This window comes from Sceloporus occidentalis, unplaced genomic scaffold (genome assembly GCF_023333645.1).
Source record: "Sceloporus occidentalis isolate IW3139 unplaced genomic scaffold, rSceOcc1.0.p SCAF_2, whole genome shotgun sequence".
NCBI classification, from domain to species: domain Eukaryota; kingdom Metazoa; phylum Chordata; class Lepidosauria; order Squamata; family Phrynosomatidae; genus Sceloporus; species Sceloporus occidentalis.
In genome coordinates, this window is record NW_028316982.1 from 113,500,078 (window position 1) to 113,518,924 (window position 18,847).

An 18,847-nucleotide genomic window follows, 5' to 3' on the forward strand; every position below is an offset into this window, starting at 1 on the left:
TTGAGTCCCAATCTTGGGGAAATAAATGTTGCTGCTGCAGATGATGATGATGATGATGATGATGATGATGATGATGATGATGATGACAAACTCTCAACTCACTCTCACTGCCAGAATTTATCCCCCTCCTCCCTTTCTACATTGACTATACCTGTTTGGTGCCTGGGGTAATTGCTCTGAGTGGAAGCCCATAACATCCGAAGAACCTACCTGACACCTTTTCTCTTCTTGATTTCTGCTTTTATTGCTTACATACTTCTGCTGCTTTGAAATACACCATGGTGCCATTCTGTTTCAAGGAATGAGACTAATAAGTGTGCCTCATCCTAATGCTGCCTATTCAAAGGAGGGAGAGACTGGTTATTGTGATATCTTCTTAATACAGCCACAGTGAAGGAAAGAGACTAGTTATGGTGGTCATGGTGATGGAGCTTTCCTGGTGCAGCATTATGAGCTCACTCCATTGCTCCCTACAGCAGAGTTGCTATTTGCTTCAAAGGGAGAGAGTAATTATTGTGACATCATCTTAGTGTCACCTGCCTGAAGGATAGATTCTAACTATAGCAACTATTGTGATGTGGTTTGCTTGAAGAAGAAATGGTAGTCATTGTGAATCCATGCTGCTGCATCCTGACTGAAGAAGGAGGGATGGTCCTCCTGACGTCATGGTAATGACACTTGCTGGCAGGAAAGAAATTGGTCATGATGCCTTGGCAATGCTCGTGTTGTGAAGGAGGAGGACTGGGACCTCATTTTGATACCACCTACCTGAAAGAGAGAAATTGGCCACTGAAATCTCATAGTGATGCTGCCTACTACAAGAGTGTCATGTCTCTTCCTGAAGAAGAAAGCCATATTGACTCATCTGCTTTGTACTGCCAGGCATTATATTTATTTTATATCCTTTCATCATGGCTTCCCTCAGCAATGGTCCTATTTGGAAGCTTTCTTTCTTTCTTTCTTTCTTAGTTTCACAATGTTGTAATTCTAGAATTTTGTTTGAATGAGAATTGAAATGGAAAGAATTATATTAAACAAATGAATGAATAACATTGAATCTGGTTTGCATGTGTGACATTGCCCTGGGACCAGGGTTAAGTATTCACCTTGGTATCAACAGCAATCCAAAAAAAGGTCTGTTAACATCAATTCTACTTTCATTTTCATCCCAAAGTTAGCTGTGTTGTTTATTTGTTTGTTTTTTTCTCTGTTAAATGAGACATGCATCTTAAGAGGCCAGAAGGTGCACTGAAGGAGCCCTGGTGGTGCAGTGGTTAAATGCCTGTACTTCAGCCACTCACTCAAAACCACAAGGTTGCGAGTTCAATACCAGAGAAAGGGCTCAAGCTTGACTCAGGCTTGCATCCTTCCGAGGTTGCTAAAATAAGTACCCAGACTATTGGTGGCAAATTAGCTTACAGTTGTAAACTGCTTAGACACTGCTTAGGTGGTATGAAGCAGTATATAAATGATGCTTGTTTGTTTTTTTAAAGCTGTGCTCCAGTCCTTAGCAGTGCAGCATGGCTTTGGCACAGCTTCTGCTCCCTTAGGACACATGCGTCATTTAAACAGCACACTTCCAATGTGGCCCGAAGCAGCTTTATTTTCACCTGTCTGTTCGGGCCCATTGTTGCCTGTTCCTTGGATGAGAAGACCTACTTTAAGCATGTTTCAAAGTTTGCAAGAATTAATGGTGACCATTTTGAATGTTTTGCTTTAAAAAATTATTTGAACAACCCCACCCCCAACCTCTCTTGGCATGCATATGGAAAAGAATGGCTGCTGCTAGGCCTGTAAAATGGCTTCTTGGAACTGAGACCAGCTAGATTACTGCACTACACTCTTATATGTTGCTTTTGCTTTTCCACTTTAACTGCTCTGGCTGCCTCCTGTTGCATTCTGAGACTTGCAGTTTAAGAAGGGACATTTAGAATTCTTAGCCAAAGAGCTCTTAGGCCTCACTGAACTACAAGCCTCAGAATGCAACAAGAGGAAGCCAGAGCAGTAAAAGTGTAATAGCAGTGCTATAAGAGTAGTGCGATACTGTGATTGGTCCTCCATTATTGAAATATCAGATTTCTTTGTTGTTGGGGAGACACAAGCAGCAGACAAACATACCTGGTGGGAAATACCCAAAGACAGCAAAGGAAATAGCATAGCCTGGTCTCTTCTATATGCCTCCTGATCTTAACTAAAAGGGCATTTGCATCTCTGCAAGCTAGCTGATATACTATGAAGAACAGGGTTGAAATTGATTAGTTTCCCTCCTCCCTGATCACTTCTCAGAAGAGAGTGTTTCCAGGTGTCAAATCATTCATTTGTTTTCATAGTTATTTATGTTTATTGCTATTTTTAAGGCATTTTATTTATTGCCTACCTTTCCTCGAGGTGCTGTGCATGGTCCTTCTTCCTACAATTCTCCACATGACAATCAGTAAGGTACATGTGCTGTGAATGTGTTGGGACAGAATCTCAACCAACCCACCCAGTAAGCTTCATGGTTGAGCGGGTGTTTGAATATGGGTTTCCCCAATCCTAGTCCAACACTCTAACTATATGACTGCAAAGGTATCCTGGAAATACTGCACATAACACCTTGTTTAGATGTTTTGGCGACAGACCAATCATAATTTTCTTGATTCAAGCATTGAAACTCATCGTCCAGACTTATTTTCAAAAAGGCTGGTAGAAACATATAACCATCACATATTCCAGACACCTCAGCAATACCTTTGCTTAGATTTGTGTATAATATTTAAGTCCTCAAGGCCCCCCCTTTTATGTTATTAATCTGGATGACTACTTGAAATAAACAATGGAAAATAGGCTCTGAATATTTTTCCTCCTGTCTTTGGGGCATTACGAGTCAATTGAACTGTCTAAATGAGTTATGCTTGGAATTAAAACATCCATGCGTAAGATTCCACTCATACAGTGCTATGCCTTTAAGATAATCCTGGTATGGCAGAGTTGTGCCTTCATTGGCAATTCATAACCCACACTGTGCGAAGGGCACAAGCTTCAGTGCTTACAAAAATAGGAAGGGATTCAGCAAATTAAAATGTTTAGTAAACAAAGTTGTCCAAAGGGAAATCATTAGCGAAATCAGATCCTCTGAAGGTGCTCAGTGGAAAGTAAAATTGCTTCATTACATAAAGCACTAGACATAGTGCATACCAAGTTCAACACCTGCTAGTGGGGGTGATGGCAGTGGTTTTTGTTGCTCCCTAACAAAGCAATGATCTTGTTCTCAATATACGGAATCGCTATGTTACAATTCTCTATGAATGCACATATGTGTGTCTCTGTTTGTGTGTATTATATTCTAAAATATTCTATCAGTGGTTGGAAAAGGAGTTTCTTGATTGTCAGGAAAACCTGTTGATAATTCCTACATATCAAAGGTCTTTGCAGTTCTTTTATGTACAAGAAATTGCATGTGGATTTCTTGGGTTTTGTGCAGAAAATGTAGTTTTCTGCACCAAAATCCCCCATATGGTGTGTGTGTGTGTGCGCACGCACGTGCGCGCATGCACAGAAAATTCCCAAACTGTGAACAGCCTTCAAAAACCGTTTAGTGTGTGAGAGGGCTTTCTTTCAGCAGGAAGAAAATGGCTAAAATTGCTTGTTGCTTGCTTTGAGAATAAAACCCATGAAGGTTCACATCTGCAGTGTGTATAACCCACCCAAAGATAGGGTGTTTGCGGCATCTGATCCATGCTAAAACCTTACTTTTCAGGAAGAATGTGAGCATTGAAAGGTCCTGACTGTTTAAATTTCACCTTTCTTCCAAATTGTGTGATGCAGTTCTCAGCTCAAAACAATTACCAAAATGTTTTTTAAGATGCATATTTTAGCATCAGCTATACTTAGAAATGTGTATTTTGAGGTGAAATATGTTTATAGCTATGAGACAGGTGAGAAAGTACACTCAAAGTATGTTTTTGAAGTGTTGGGGGGGATGTTTCAAAAATAGAATGCAAGTTAATGTGGAAATAGGATGGAACAAATTTATGAATACAGGTAACATTTCCATGGGCTAGAAAAGAAGTCTAACCTGTCCATCTCTACCATATACATGCAAACAAAAGGCAGAGATGAACATATCATGTTATTTATTTATTTAAATTATTTCTTTCCTGCTTTTCAAATGAATTTTTCAATGCTAACTTATATTTTTAAAATAGACCAAAATATAAATGGTAACCACATGCAATTAGAAAAAAACGAATGGAGTATTAAAAACCAGCAAAAAAGGAGAACAGTACTCAGCTTGTATTAAAAATCCACAAACACATAAACATGCCCAACCTTTCACTGTTTTACTCCACTCATCCACAATGAGCAGCCAAATGCAATAAAATCTCACATATAATCTATGCAATCTCCAGCACGTTTTTACATCATTGATACAGATATTAATAAACATGGACACATTAATGGATTGGGTGGAGCTTAAAGCTTATCACAATTAAGGCAGAGATAATGTAGGTAGATAGTTCCTCTATCAAGGCCTAGGATGTTCAACCTTTTCTGGAAAGGTTATTCCACATTTCATGTTGTTTTATTTCATTTCATTTGCAAAATGGTGAAACAGGAGGGAGGAACAGAGATGACATAGCTGGGTGATCTAGTGTTGTTCGATGAATAACCTCTACTTCCCTTTTCTTGTGTTTCACTTTCTCATCAATTAAGCTTGGTGATCTATAGATAATATTGGGAAGGATTTTTTAAAAAATCCAGAGCCATGGGGGGAAATCCATAGCAACTGGAGGAGTAGTAGGCTGAAACACTGTGGTTGTTGTACTGGCTGGCTAACGAATTCCAGTACTTCAGCACTGCTTGTCTTCCTAGCACCAATATTATAGGAGAGGGTTGCTTGGTTTTTGTTTTTTCAGATTTGGAAATGAAACTGGAACCTTCACTAAAGGAAGAGAATACACTTTCCAAATGAAAGGCTCAAGAAGGGCATGGAGATTAGACAGATCCTCAGCAAAAATTCCAGTCCCAAGTAGCAACCAGCCACAAATGAATAAAAATGAACCATGTTTATGAATAACACTTAGGTTTTAAGAAAATTTTGGAGAGAAATGTAGCATTGTTTGGATCGGGGGGAAGCATTTACAGAAATATCCAGAAGTGGCATTAGACTAGGGTATGGCAAAAATACCTCAGAATGGTCTTATCTGGATGAGTCCACTAGCAACATGAAATATGTGGTCAAAGATTTTTGATATTAATACTACTATTATGCTAGAATTCAAAAGGAAGCCCGCTGACTTTCACATTTGAAATTACAGGCCATGCATTCACTACACAGTGCCTTATGTGCATGCAAATGCTATAGCATGCAAATGCATTCAGGTCAAGATGCTCCCCCCTAAAGATAACGGTGTGGCCTTATAGAAATGGGTGAAAGATCAGAAATCATAGCTTGAATTCTACTGCCTTTAGAAAAATATTTTTAGGAAATTTAACCTGCAGTTTATAATGTAGAACTATAACCTTTCCAGACCCGATCCCCCCCATTTGAATTTAAGTTAAATATATAGAAAATGTATTGGACATCATATTTTAGTGTGTAACATATTACTACTGCTACTACTACGATTACTGCTGCTACATTTATATAGCATCCTTCTTACAACAGTGGCACATTTGGAAATCTTTGAAAAATTCAATCCTAACAATGTAAGATTTATTAATTCTAGGGTTGTTAGATCAGTTAGATTAGTTATCAGCTTGATAGGTTGGATCAGCCCAGGTTCAGCCAGTCAGTTTCATGGTGAACAAAGGATCTGAACTTGGGCCTCCCCAACCTATTTATTATTTCACATTCTCATTCAGCAGTTAATATTTTATAGTTTACATGCATTGAATTTTAATCTATAAAAGTTGTCATGCAAATATTAATTGCATTAGTTAAATGCTTTGTATAGATGACATGCAACAGCATTCAGCATGCACAAGTATTTAGTATTTATATGGTAGTTTGCATGCAATAGTTCTTTTTTCTTTAATTTTTGCTGGCATTCAATAGATTTCATTCAGCAACATTCAATATGTGACAGAATTATATACCTTAATACTTTTTTATTTATTTACTTATTAAAAAAAACATTTGTTTTGTGCCCTACCATGCACTCAAGACAGTTTACAACCACTCAAAAGACAAACACCAAGCCATTTATTGTTCTTTCAAAACTGGACAGCCAATACAATAGCAGGAAAACTAGAAAATGCCAATAGGTAAGGTTTTTTTATCATTATTATTTATTTTACCATAAATATTGGCATTAATATATAATTTTCAAATCTGTAATATTCTGAGACTTCATGTCAAACATCCAGTGTTTCTTAGGGAAAGAAAGGCTATGATGAAAAAAATACTCAGTTGGCATTAATGACAAAAATAACTGAGTGATCTCATGTTTACTACACTTTCTCAAGATGCTAGTCTAAAATTTGTTTGCCTAAAATGTGCCATCTATATAGTCAGTTCCTACAGGGAATATTCAATTTGAAAAAAATCATCCACCATATGACATCTACCTCAAAATTTTTGTAAGCCCTTTCCCTGTGACTGTAGTTAGAAACAATGATTACATGGTTTGTCAACAAAAAAATTACCAATCTCCATAGCTCTATATTGTTCCTTGCCTGTATATGAATAGGGGTATACTTTGGGTGTGCAAGTTAATCATGCTCAGAATGTCCTAATCATTGTTTTCAGGGTGGAAAATATGGCTATGAAGCCACCAAGCTAAATCCTCACAATGGACTAAATTCATAGGGTGTCTAAAGAATAACAAGGCATGGAATGATGCCAGGGGAGGACAAGATTTTGGTAAATTTCCACCTCCCCTACAGCACATAGGCCTATAATGTTTATACATTCTTGTATCTAGGACACTGCCTCAATGGAAGCTGTATTCAGAGACCACTACAGTTAATAACTGTTAATATTATATCTGGCATGGGCATTGTTCAGTCGAGAGAATGGCAGTATCCAAAGTGGAACACATATTGTGAATCTTTTGATACCTTAAAGAAACGCTTAAATCCAAATGTTAATCTCAGTTTGAGTTAGACCCAATCAATGCAACTTCTATAGCTCTCAAGATGCCATAGTATACTTTTTATGCTCTGCAACTTTTAAAATGAGAGTATAAGAGACAAAGAAAAAGGTTGTCAGTATAAACCATTGTAAATTCCACCCAGTCTACATTCATGCCACATTAAGGTAACAGGTTTTTTTATTTTTCTTTACAACATCTGGATGTCTGGTGGTATTTTTAAAATAGCCCTAGAAATGTTTTGCAATATTTGATAAACAGGTTTTTCGTTAATTCATTTGGATATTGTAATCTGTCTTGAGTCTCTTTCAGTAGAGAGAAGCACAATGTAAAAAGAGTTAGTTGGTTAGTCAGTTAGTTGAGATCAGACAATATGGCCACAGTCCTGAAGAGTGAGAACAGCAGACTTAAACCCACTAATTTCAATGGGATTAAGCATCCCTAGTTTTGTGGTGGACTGTGGCCTGTTGCTGTTATCCAAAAGGCATGCACAGCTATCTTTTGCATGGATACAGATTATCATTACCTTTCAATTCTTTTTAATATTTTTATATCCTCCCCCCCCCCCCGCCGCACTCACACATACACAAACAAACACCAAGCTCCACATACACTAGGGATAGACAAATTGGTCAGTTCCATTTTCTCCCATTGCTCAGTATGTTTTTTTCAAAAAAACCTCACTTTTTTCCATCCAGTGCATGACGATGGCTTTGAACGATGCTTACTTTTAATCAAAAATCAACTGAGTAGAATTCTTAGTCATCCTCACTGGCCACATTCAATAGGCACAGCTAATCACAACATTGAGAGAACCATGTTGTATTTAACTGTTCAAGATAAGGACCTTGGCAAAAAGAGGCAGTGGCAACCCAAATTCAGCACTACACACATGGATGAATGCAAACCCAGCTTTTGAGAGTCAAGCATGCAAAACTCTCTGGCTAGATGTGGAAATCTATTGGTTTCACTCCTTCCCACATTTATGTCTGTTTAATTTCAAGTCCTTTCCATTGCATTCATGAATATATCAGTGGATTTCGGAAACAAAACTTTCAACTCGTCTAGAAGAGACTAAAAACAGTTTGGAGAATTAAGCATGAGGTGTGTTTATTTGCTTTTCAATATAGAAAGTGTTTTACTTTCCACATACTATTGTCTAAAACAAGCATATCTAATTCTTTCCATACAGAAAATTCAATATTTCTCAAAGGCACTTGTGTCTAAACACCATCCTAGCCATGAAATTTCAGTCTGTGACCTTTAGCAAGTCCTTCTTAGAAGGCTGACTTCTACCAGTCCTGAATAGTAACCCATCTAGTTCATTTTTGTCTGCTCTAGGGTTGAGAGCATGTGTTCTTCTGGAGAGTAGACTATAGCTCCCTTCACCTCTAGTCAGTACTGACAAAGTTTAGGGAGGGGCAATCTGGTGTGTCTGCTTTTGAATACCAACTTTTTTAGGAACGTAAAAGCACAGTTTCTGGTTTGGATGCCATGAAGGATTATCCTTTTTCATGTTTGATTACCGACTTGATTTTCTTTCTATCCTTTTATTTCATTTGTCTTTTTTTAAAAAGAGGTATGCAAAACCAGTCATTGTGTCGATACCAACAAATATAAAGCATATGTTTACACACAGTCTTTTTGTATACAATTGCTTGATATGCTGGTTTTCTGTAAAATCCTGTCCTGAGGAAAGGTACCAGATCCCATCTGACCTTGGAAGGTAAGCAGATGGGAGACTAGCAGTGAATACCAGCTTGTGCAGGCTATATTTTAGAGGACAGAAGTGGCAAATCCACATCTGAGTATTCCTTGCCTAAGAAACCCCTGTGAAATTCATCACTTCAGGGAATTGAAATCACATACACACACTTGCTAAGCCAGTCTTCTGTAAAATTCTTTCTTAAGCAATGTTTTACCAGTCTCCTCTTAACCCAGCATTCAAACAATAATATAAAGGATAATACAAGCAATCAGCCTATTGAGCTGGCACAGTGTGATGTTACCACTTGTTAATGACATGTGTTTATAGAGAGGGCTCAAGGGGAGCTTACACTGCAAGCTTATGCATGATTACTCAGAACTAATTCCTATTGAGAAGGGAATACACTGAGAATGTACATGATGGCCATGCTTCTGTAAACATGGAAAGCACCCCTACTGCCCTGACCCAGGACTCCAGTAATACACAGTATGATATAATATGGAACTGTACTATGATATATTGCATTGTACTGTGCTGTATTGGCTCATTTATATTCCTCACTTTCCCAAAAGTGGGGACACCTGAGACTAAGATACTAAGCTCCCAACATCAGATGTTTCGCAGTTCCCATGCCCAATAAACCTAGGCCAACACCGGCATCCCTGGAGCTTAGCCACAGTGGTGGGGCAGCTTACCCTTTTTCAAGAGTTCCAGAATGTCAAACACTTGCAATAATACCAACTACTGCTCATCATGATCTCTTGAAGGTATAGCAAAATGCTAGGCTGTTCCTTAAAGATGCTGTGGAACATCGGAGAGAGTGAAAGGTATTTATGTTGGGGTGGGGGGGGGGAGGGATGGTGGATGACTGTGTATTTTGATAAGATGCTTCTGTTATATGTTATATATGTTATATGTTTTATGTTATGTGGTTTAGGTAAATGTAATTTGTTTTGTTTTGTAATAAAATAAAAAAAAAATGGAAAAAAAAAGATGCTGTGGAACATGCTGTGGTAATGGATGGAGTCTGGAAAGGCTAGTCTGATGAAATAAGTAAAAGATCTCCACTGAGCTTAAGACTTTGCTGGGAAAAAATGGTCACTTGGCATTCTCCTTGGAGCTACAACATTTGATTTAACTAGCTGCCTTGCATCCTGTGAGTTCTTGTTACTGGCCTGGACATGATACCCTGCTGCTTTCATAAGTACATACAGAACCAAATGCATATCGGAAAGTGAGGTGTTACTTTCCAGACTTGTTCATACAATACCCATTCTTGCTTCAAGATGTGAAATTGCACAGTATTCATAGTTGCATAGTTGCTCTATGAGAAAAAAATTAAAAATGTTTAAAAAAAAGAGGGAGAATAATTTGTAGAATAGTTCTTCCATTGGAAGGAGCAGGGGGGAAGAACAATGCTGGAAGAGGAGTATGGAAATACAGCTTAACTAGATAATCAATTATTAACTAGACATCTGTATTAGAAAAAAACATAATCTCTAGCTATAAGTCTTCATTTAGGGATATTGCCATAATTAGAAAGTTTTCCTTTATTTATGAAGGGGGAGAGGGAGATAGAAATACCAATAGGACATCATTACCCTACCACAAATGTACTACTACCACAACCTTGAAAATTCAACAACAACAAAAAGACAATTCATGGTTGATATTTATTCCTGCTGGCACTTAATCAATAGAATCCATATCCTTATTAATATAACTAGCACAGCAGAACGTATTAACTGACCAAATACATATAGCAACTATATTTGTTATTTAGTTATTTCCTGCCAGTAATGTACCCCCTATATCTCCTAGCTGAAAAATGGGGGAGCTGCTGGTGAGATAACCTGTTTCAAACAATTGATTATTTTCTGTTACAGCTACATTTTAAATTTGATGAAAATTCACTGGCTTTCATTTGCTACATCAATCTCAGGGCCAATACACACATGCATGTTCATCATCTGAGAAATATGGCATCTGAAGTTGATCATCATGTTGGCTTAGTTTTTTTAAAAACAATGTCACACAGCAGATCAAATGTTCACATTATTTCAGACACACCTGGTACTCATTCACTTTGGCACAATTACAAAAAATACCTTCTGAAACTTCATCATCCCTTTTCTGTCTTACAAAATTGGCCTCTGGATCCAGGTTCTTTTAGCTCCATCCATTTAAGTGCATTATATTCTTGATCATTTGGTTTTTATATATAATCAAGTGTAACAGGATGGCACATATGCATATTAATTACACCCCCATGAGAAAAAGCATCTAGATACTGTCCATAAGATATATTATGCGTTTTGTGCCTGGTGTAGAACTAGAAGTCAAACTAATTTATCCAGAAGTTCTGAGGCCTATATATCGTATCAAGCTGTGCTAATTGCTATTGTATCTAAAATCTTAATCTTGGTAATCTTCCCTATTATTATTGTTGTTGTTGTTGTTATTTGTATCCCACTCTTTTCCCAGAACTGGGACTCAGAGCGGCTTCACACTATCTTAAAACAATACAACTAAAAGCATAGGAAAGTGATAAATTAAAACAGAATTAAATTGTTAGAATATTAAAATAGATTACATATGAAAAGAATAAAAATACAGTTCAAAAGATGCAATTTTAAACCCTTAAAATGATACAATACCCTAGTCCTTTAAGAACATTGTTTTTAAAAGCCTGCTTGCATAAGAAGGTTTAAACCTGCTGGCAGAAGACCAACAAGGAGGGAGGCATTCTGATCTCCCTGGGAAGGGAGTTCCAGAGTCTAGGGGCAGCCACCGAGAAGGTCCTCTCTTATGTCCCCACCAACCACCAATTATTGTTGTGCTTAGTGTTCTCTTATGCTGCCTTGCCCTTTGATGGATGTTCTCAGGGTAGGACTGAATAACCCAGGGCCTTAGAGCACACATCTCATTCTCTTTCCTGAAAGATCCTAGTACAAGAGTATGTGCCCCTTCAGATGCTGCTGCACTGCAGCTCCCATGATTCCTCACCATTGGAAATTCTGGCTAGGGCTCATGGGAGTTATATGGTCTAACAACATCTATGGAGCTGCACAGTTCCAACCCTAATCTAGAATTTCTAATGCACATTCATTTCCTATCACCTAAAGAAGACATGGTCTAGAGGTTTACTGTTTCCCATGTTGTTTCCTCTGTTGTAACACCCCTTGAACAGATTTCTCAAGATTGGAGCATCTTCCTACAGGCAGTGAGTATGGACCAGTGCAGACAGGCCATTTGCACCGATATTAGGGCTCGATACGGCGCAGCATCCATATGTGCCGAGCCCTAATATTGGTGCCATTACATCACAAGGCTGTGGCCCAATCCACAAGGGGTGCAGCCTAATGACGCAATGGTGCATGAGCGTCTACATGCCTCTGGGCAGAAGAGACATCAGAGGGCAGTGTTGCAGCCCTTATGATGGCACAAAAAAAGGAGCCACCTAGAGCGGCTCCTTTTGGATGGTGCATCTGAGCTGCAACATACAGATGCTGCAGCACAGACACAGGGCTTGCAGGGATAGCTTCTAGCTGCCCGTCTGTACTGCCCCTATATTGCCAATTGTGTCTGATGCTTATGGGAGATGTATTATAAAGTATCAAGAAGACACCAGGGAAATGAGTTTACACAAAAAGCCTCAAATGTGATCTATATCATAAGTGGGAATTGTGTGGTTGTCTAAATAATACTGGACAGAAGCAGACATAGACAGCACAGGCAATGAAGAAGAATACTGGGAGTTGCAGTTCTACAACATCTGAAGACCTGAAAATTCCTACCACAATATACAGCTTCCATTTCTTCCTTATAATTTCCTAGTCTAGGCCAAAGTAAACTGCAGCTGTATTTCCCCCCACAGTTTGGCCCTGAACACTAGGGATGTAATTATTCACTAAGGAAATTATTGTGTTTGCCTGTTTCCCAATGGGATAGACACACATTTAAGTATCAAGTGTCTTTTCATACTCTCCCATCTTTGACACTTAAACATGTGTCTATCCCATTGGGAAAAAGGCGGGATAAGGCACGTGCGCTAATCTCCTAAATTTCTTCTCAAAAATAGCAATAAGTAATTTAAGAATTTTGATTTTCCAAAATTTTCTGTTTTCTCCACACACAAAAATCCTGTTTCCTATTCAATATCTATCTGTGAATTTTATGTAGAATACATTCCCAATTACAATGTTTTCTGTACAGAAAACAACATTTTCTGTGCAGGAATTAATGTTTCTGCATCAAAACATTATTCTCTGTGCAGAAAATGCTATTTCCTGTGCAGATAATGCTGCTTTCTGTGCAAAACAGAGACATTTTGCACAGAATCAGTTCTAGACTGTGAATATGCTCATCAGTTTATGATTCTTCTTGTCAGGGTTTCTCAATACTAAAGGAAAAAACAAAAACAAAGCAAAACAAAAATATCATTTAAAAATACTTTTAAAAATACTTTTGAATATTCTTTTTATCCCTCCTGGACACATTTTTCAATAGAGTCAGCTTAAACATTCATCCAGCAGTCATTGTATGTAAAGTGTTTCAAGTGCAGAAGAATGTAGAAGTGTGGGTGGATCAAGTTTCTTTCACACTACAGAATTATAATGCTATGATTCCACTTTAAATGTCATAGCAACTACCTACGATATCCTAGGATTTGAAGTTTAGGAAGCAGTATCTTTAATTCTTTGCCAGAGTGCTCTAGTTGTTCCCCACACCACAAGACACAGATACCATAACATATTGCCATGTCAGTTAATGTGGAATCATAGATCGATAATTTTATAGTGCAAATGGGCCCCAGATCTCCAACATTTTGACATCCAAAGATAAAAATTAAAATAGTATATTTCTCCCCTGCTATTTCTCTTTAGAAGCAAGCCAATGGCTCTGGTTAAACAGGTTCCCATCCTACTCTCTTTTTTTCTGGGCTACAGTGAGCCCCTATTCCATGAAAATCAATCATAAACTAACCTCCTACTGGAACTCCCAGGTTACTCTCTCTTTGTCATTCATCCCAGGTCTCTGAATGTTGTTCACTTGAAATATCTATGCCCAGAGAAAAAGAAAACCCTTTTTTCCTATCCCTTCTCACACGTTTCAAACTGGAAGGCCTTTGGCCCTTGTTTCTTCTCCCCATGCAGAAAGCAGGTGGGTGAATGTGCTACGGGGAGAAGAAAGGCAAATGTTTCTATCTATTGTTGTCCTAGGCTCAAAGATAAAGACTGGGCCAGCTACTAATAGAATAGTTTCTTAAAGTGCCTATAAAGTTTTATGACAGATTTAGCAAGTTAATGCCATAGATTTCCACGCTTCATGATTCAGAATAATTAATTTAATAAGTGTGTCATCTGAGGAAAGTAAATAAGGGGGAGAAGTGAATGATCAGTGGAGCATATATGATTGAAAAGAAAAACAAAAGCACCAGCCAGACGCTGAATATTAAAAGCTGGATAGGTTTTTCCTTTGTCTGATGTTGTTTGGGTTGGCAAATCCAGTTATTTCTCCTTATGTGCTGCACAAAGGGGATTGTCAACCTCTGGGATTTGAGGGACTGGGCAGTTCTTTGAACACCAGCCCAGGAATTAGAAGTGTATGTCAACACAGTACACCCTGCCAAAGATGATCAAGCTGTATAATAACATCTCTACAAGAGTAAATTAAAAGGCATTGACCACTTATAATTTGCATTTTCACAAGGTGGGACAGCTATATAGTAAACATGCATATGATATTCATGGAAACACATTTGTTTCATCACATTAGCCACTTAAAGTTATTGAAGGGGCTGGAACAGATCCACATATTGCCATGTGGCCAACCCTGGTATGTGACATGTGACATCACAGAGCCAAATTATCCTTTTCTCAGGTTATGCATAAAACACAGTGGTGAAACCAACACCATGTGATGGGCACAGATGGAGAATCACAGGACCTTACTGCATAGGGCTCCAGGCACAGGATGAGAACAGCCCAAAAGGGGCTGGGAAGGGAACGGAACGAGTGGGAGATGCATTTTACTGCACACAGAATGTCCCTCACTCATTCCCTTCCCTTCCATTCCCAATCTGTCCCAGAGGAGGTGATTTTTGATTCCGTTCTCCTTCTGTTCTGTGGAGAGCCTGTGTGGTAAGATTCACAGACAGATTCAAAGGCTGCACAGAGCTCAAGAACATGTTTAGTAAAACAGGACTGGACAACTGTAGGCCCTGTAGACATTGTTGGAAACCAATTCCTACTTTCCCTGCCCACTGGCCATGTTGGCTGTGGGTGAGAGGAGATGGAGTCTAGTTACATCTGGCTCACCTCAGACTGTTAAAAGCAATAGGAACAAATAGCTTTAAAAAGTAGGCGGCACAGGAAGTGACATTTTCTTGTTTCTTAGCTTAATTGCTTTGCCCCAAGAATAACTGAGATTAATTTATGTTTCACATTACGCAGAGCACTTCAATACTACTTTAACTACCATCACTGCATCCTGTCAAATCCTGGGGTTTCTAGTTTGGTGAAGAACTAGTGCTCTCTGGATGAGATTTCTAAACAGTTCCTAGGATTCCTAAAGTGGTATCAAATAATTGTGACACTTAAAGTGATATCAAATAATTGTGTACTATAATTGTGTGGTATGAAAATGTCCTAAATGTTGTATTTAGTATGGACTTAAAAACTGGATTTAATTATATGTGTGTAGGGATAATGCAGGGAGAAGTCATCCTGAGCCTATTTTTAACAAACAATGATAAACACAAACATCTCCAAGAGAACAAATGTCAAAAATTGCTTTTCCTCTGGGGCCATTCCAGACAGCCTCCTGGGGCTACACTTCTGGTGGATTTGCTCTTTATGGTGCAGGACGGTGTTCATGAATCCTAGTATCTATTTCACTTCCAGAAGTGTCAGGGGATAAAGGAAAGGAAAGATGCTATCATAATTTGGTGATGGTTCTGGAGCTGTGTGGGAGAAGTAGCACAAAATGGGTAAAAGGGATGCATACAATGCACAGGTTGTCATTTGCAGGTCACATGCGGCCCAGCCTTGCTCCAGGCAGTCTTCTGAGTACCAGAAGTGAATCTTGTCACACAAATCATCTGTTTACAGCAAATTGACAGCAACTATTACAACTGATGCCTGTTTACCATAAGAGCCTAACAAGTAAAGACCACATGCATTTAAAGTATATATTAGCCATTACATTCAAGACTCAGATAAAGCTATAACATTGAAGTATAGCATGACTCACAAATACATATATAGAGAAGGAAGGCTAGAAAACAGGATGGTGGCAGTGATGATTATTTAAAAAATGAGCAAACCCTGCAGAATATTCGTTGAAGAAAAATTGGTAGGGCATCCAAAGGAAAATGCTTGGGAAACTGGGTCTAGCCTGTGTTCTGAGAAATCAATTATTTACTCTTTGCTTCAATAAAATACAATGTTGTGTATCTCTACTCTACAACAAAAGAAAAACAACAGGTAACAACCACCATGGCTAGTAGTACCATGTTACAACAAGTGACAATCAAGTAAGTATAAGCATATGTATAAGGCAGTCTAGAGCAGGACAACAATGTTGACTTTGCTTGAATTGTGAAAATATGAAAAACAAACGTTGTTCGTGAGCTACAGGGTCATTTATTTTCAGCAGTTCCTACCCTGTGTTGTCTTGTAATGGCTGTCAAGTGTGTGAATCTATACAATATTGAACTGAACAACAACAATACCTCTTACTTTGTAAAAAAAATGTCTACTAATTGTATCTGATGACCACATTAGAAAGATATTTGCATTTTATGGTTAAATATATGTAGAATTTGCTGGAAAATAATAACCTGCATAAACAGGGAAAACCCCATTTGCCACTACTTGCCTTAAATCTGTAGGAGTTTTTGTTGTAAATGCTTGGCCAGTGTTTTATTACTGGCAAGTGCTTTGACATTCATTTTCTCCTGTTTGAATACCAAGAAGACCAGCTGATGATTTCCCCTCCAAAACACACCATTCCTGAAGATAGCTCTGAACAGACTAATGAACATCATTAACTAATTATATCAATCATTAGACAAACTTTTTCTACTGAATACCAGAGGTGCAGAAATCAACATTCCTTTGTCTGTTTCAAATATAAGAGGACCCACTGCAGAATACATAAAGTTTGCCATTATCCTCATTCTTCAGTAATAAACATATCCTCCATATTCGGGGCAAAAACTTCTTATGGGAGGGGGAAAGATTTTTATCTATGCAAGTGGTAACTTGTTACTCAGATGTACAGTGTTCCATAATATACAATATAGCTTTTCAAAAGGAAAGGCCTGACCTGTTGTAATTTCTATTCATTTGTGATTACACTGGCCCCAGATTGATATGTAGGTTTTTTTTCCCCGCTGCCTGGGATGCAGCAGGGATGGAGAAATAGCCACATGCTAGCAAACCTCAGTTACATATAAAGACTTACCGGCAGTGTTTGTGGGAGCCTGTTAGGGTTTCGATGACAAAGCATTCCCCATCATTGAGACAGTATGCAAGATCCTTATCTTTGCATGGCTTAAAGTGCTCAGATTGCTCAGTGGAGTATGTGGTGGTATCTGGAGAGAAAGCAAAAGGGAAACAGAAATGTGGTCAGTAGAGAACATCTAAATCCTTGCTTCGGTTCCTGCAAGACACAAATATGACTGGTGGTTTCTGGGGTGGTGAATTCACTCCAGCTTTAGCCATACTGCAAAGGAGCTTTCTGAATAATTGAACCTATTTTTGGAAATGATTCAGTTTCTTGGGATGCATATACTTAAGAAATAATGCAGCTTGGCACCACTTTAACTACCATGGCTCAGTGCTATGGAATTCTGGGTTTTATAATTTTGTGAAATATGTAGCTACAGGACACTACAAATCCCGGTAGCCCAAAGCATTTAGATAAAGCAGTGCAGATGCAGCCTTGGGTAGCTCCTTTAAAGTTCACACTCACCCAAGAATATGGGAGGCACGTGTAGCCATGCCATATAACTATACTGGGAAAGATACTGGTGAAAACACATAGAACCTAAGACATTGATGTGAAGATTCTTGAGATTCAAAAAAGGCAGAGGAATGGCAAAAGGCTTTCTGAGATCCTGTTGGTAAGACTTCTGAGATTTTTTAAAGAAGCAAACATAGGAAAATGAGGCAGCAGGGACTCTTTGTACTAGGCACAAATATGGACAGCCTTGGGTTAGGCTTCACTTAGATGAAGCCTAACCCAAGGCTGTCCATATTTGGGCCTAGTTCAAATTAGCACAGGTACTATACAATGGCAGCATCAGAGACCTCAGTCGTCATTATAATTATTGTAATTGTAAGCTATGGGCTGAGCTTCACATTAGACCTTTTATCCAAGACAACATAACAACCCTTCTAAATACTGTATATAATAATAATAATAATAATAATAATAATAATAATAATAATTTGTTTTATTTATATACCGCTATTCCAAAGATCATAGCGGTGAACAGCAAGTAAGCTAATTAGCAAGTAATTATGTATAAGTCTAAAAAAAAATTAGTCCAAAAATTGACCCAAAATACCTGAGTCAACTTATCCATGCATCAATGTAAGTACTGTACTTTAACTCTTATTTTTTTAAAAAAGGAATCATCCTCTGGTGAAAGGCAAAAGTTTAATCCAACCTGGAAGCACTGACCCAATCCCTCTCTACTCTCTTGTCCATGTGGAGTGAGCACAAACAGTAATGCCAGCTGGAATTTTTTGGCATCATTTTCCTTTGTTTTATCATTTAGATCCTTTGTTACATGTCCATAAGTTTTACCCTCAACATCCACGGGTCATATGTAAATCCCTAATTTTGTCCCCAAAACCTGCCCTAGACTTATACATGAGGTTGACTTATAGTCAAGTATATATGGTATTTCCTTAAGCCTTAATGCTTGAGAATGTTTAACCGTTACTCTGAGCACTTTCATCCCTAGCTTTACTCTTTCCCATGTGTGAACAGTGATACTTTGCAAAGTGCAGCATATCTAGGAGAAGTTAATTGAAATTTTGTGTGTGAA

General features: G+C 38.2%; 1 protein-coding gene across 1 annotated transcript in view; it reads right to left on the minus strand.

The window, feature by feature from the left end:
* NRG3 (neuregulin 3) overlaps nt 1-18,847 on the minus strand; it is a 763,610-nt gene that overhangs the window by 447,946 nt on the left and 296,817 nt on the right. Inside the window, exon 2 of the mRNA XM_089510637.1 lies at nt 17,254-17,383. Coding sequence (XP_089366763.1) covers nt 17,254-17,383 — 130 coding nt within the window. The remainder of the gene's footprint in view (nt 1-17,253; nt 17,384-18,847) is intronic.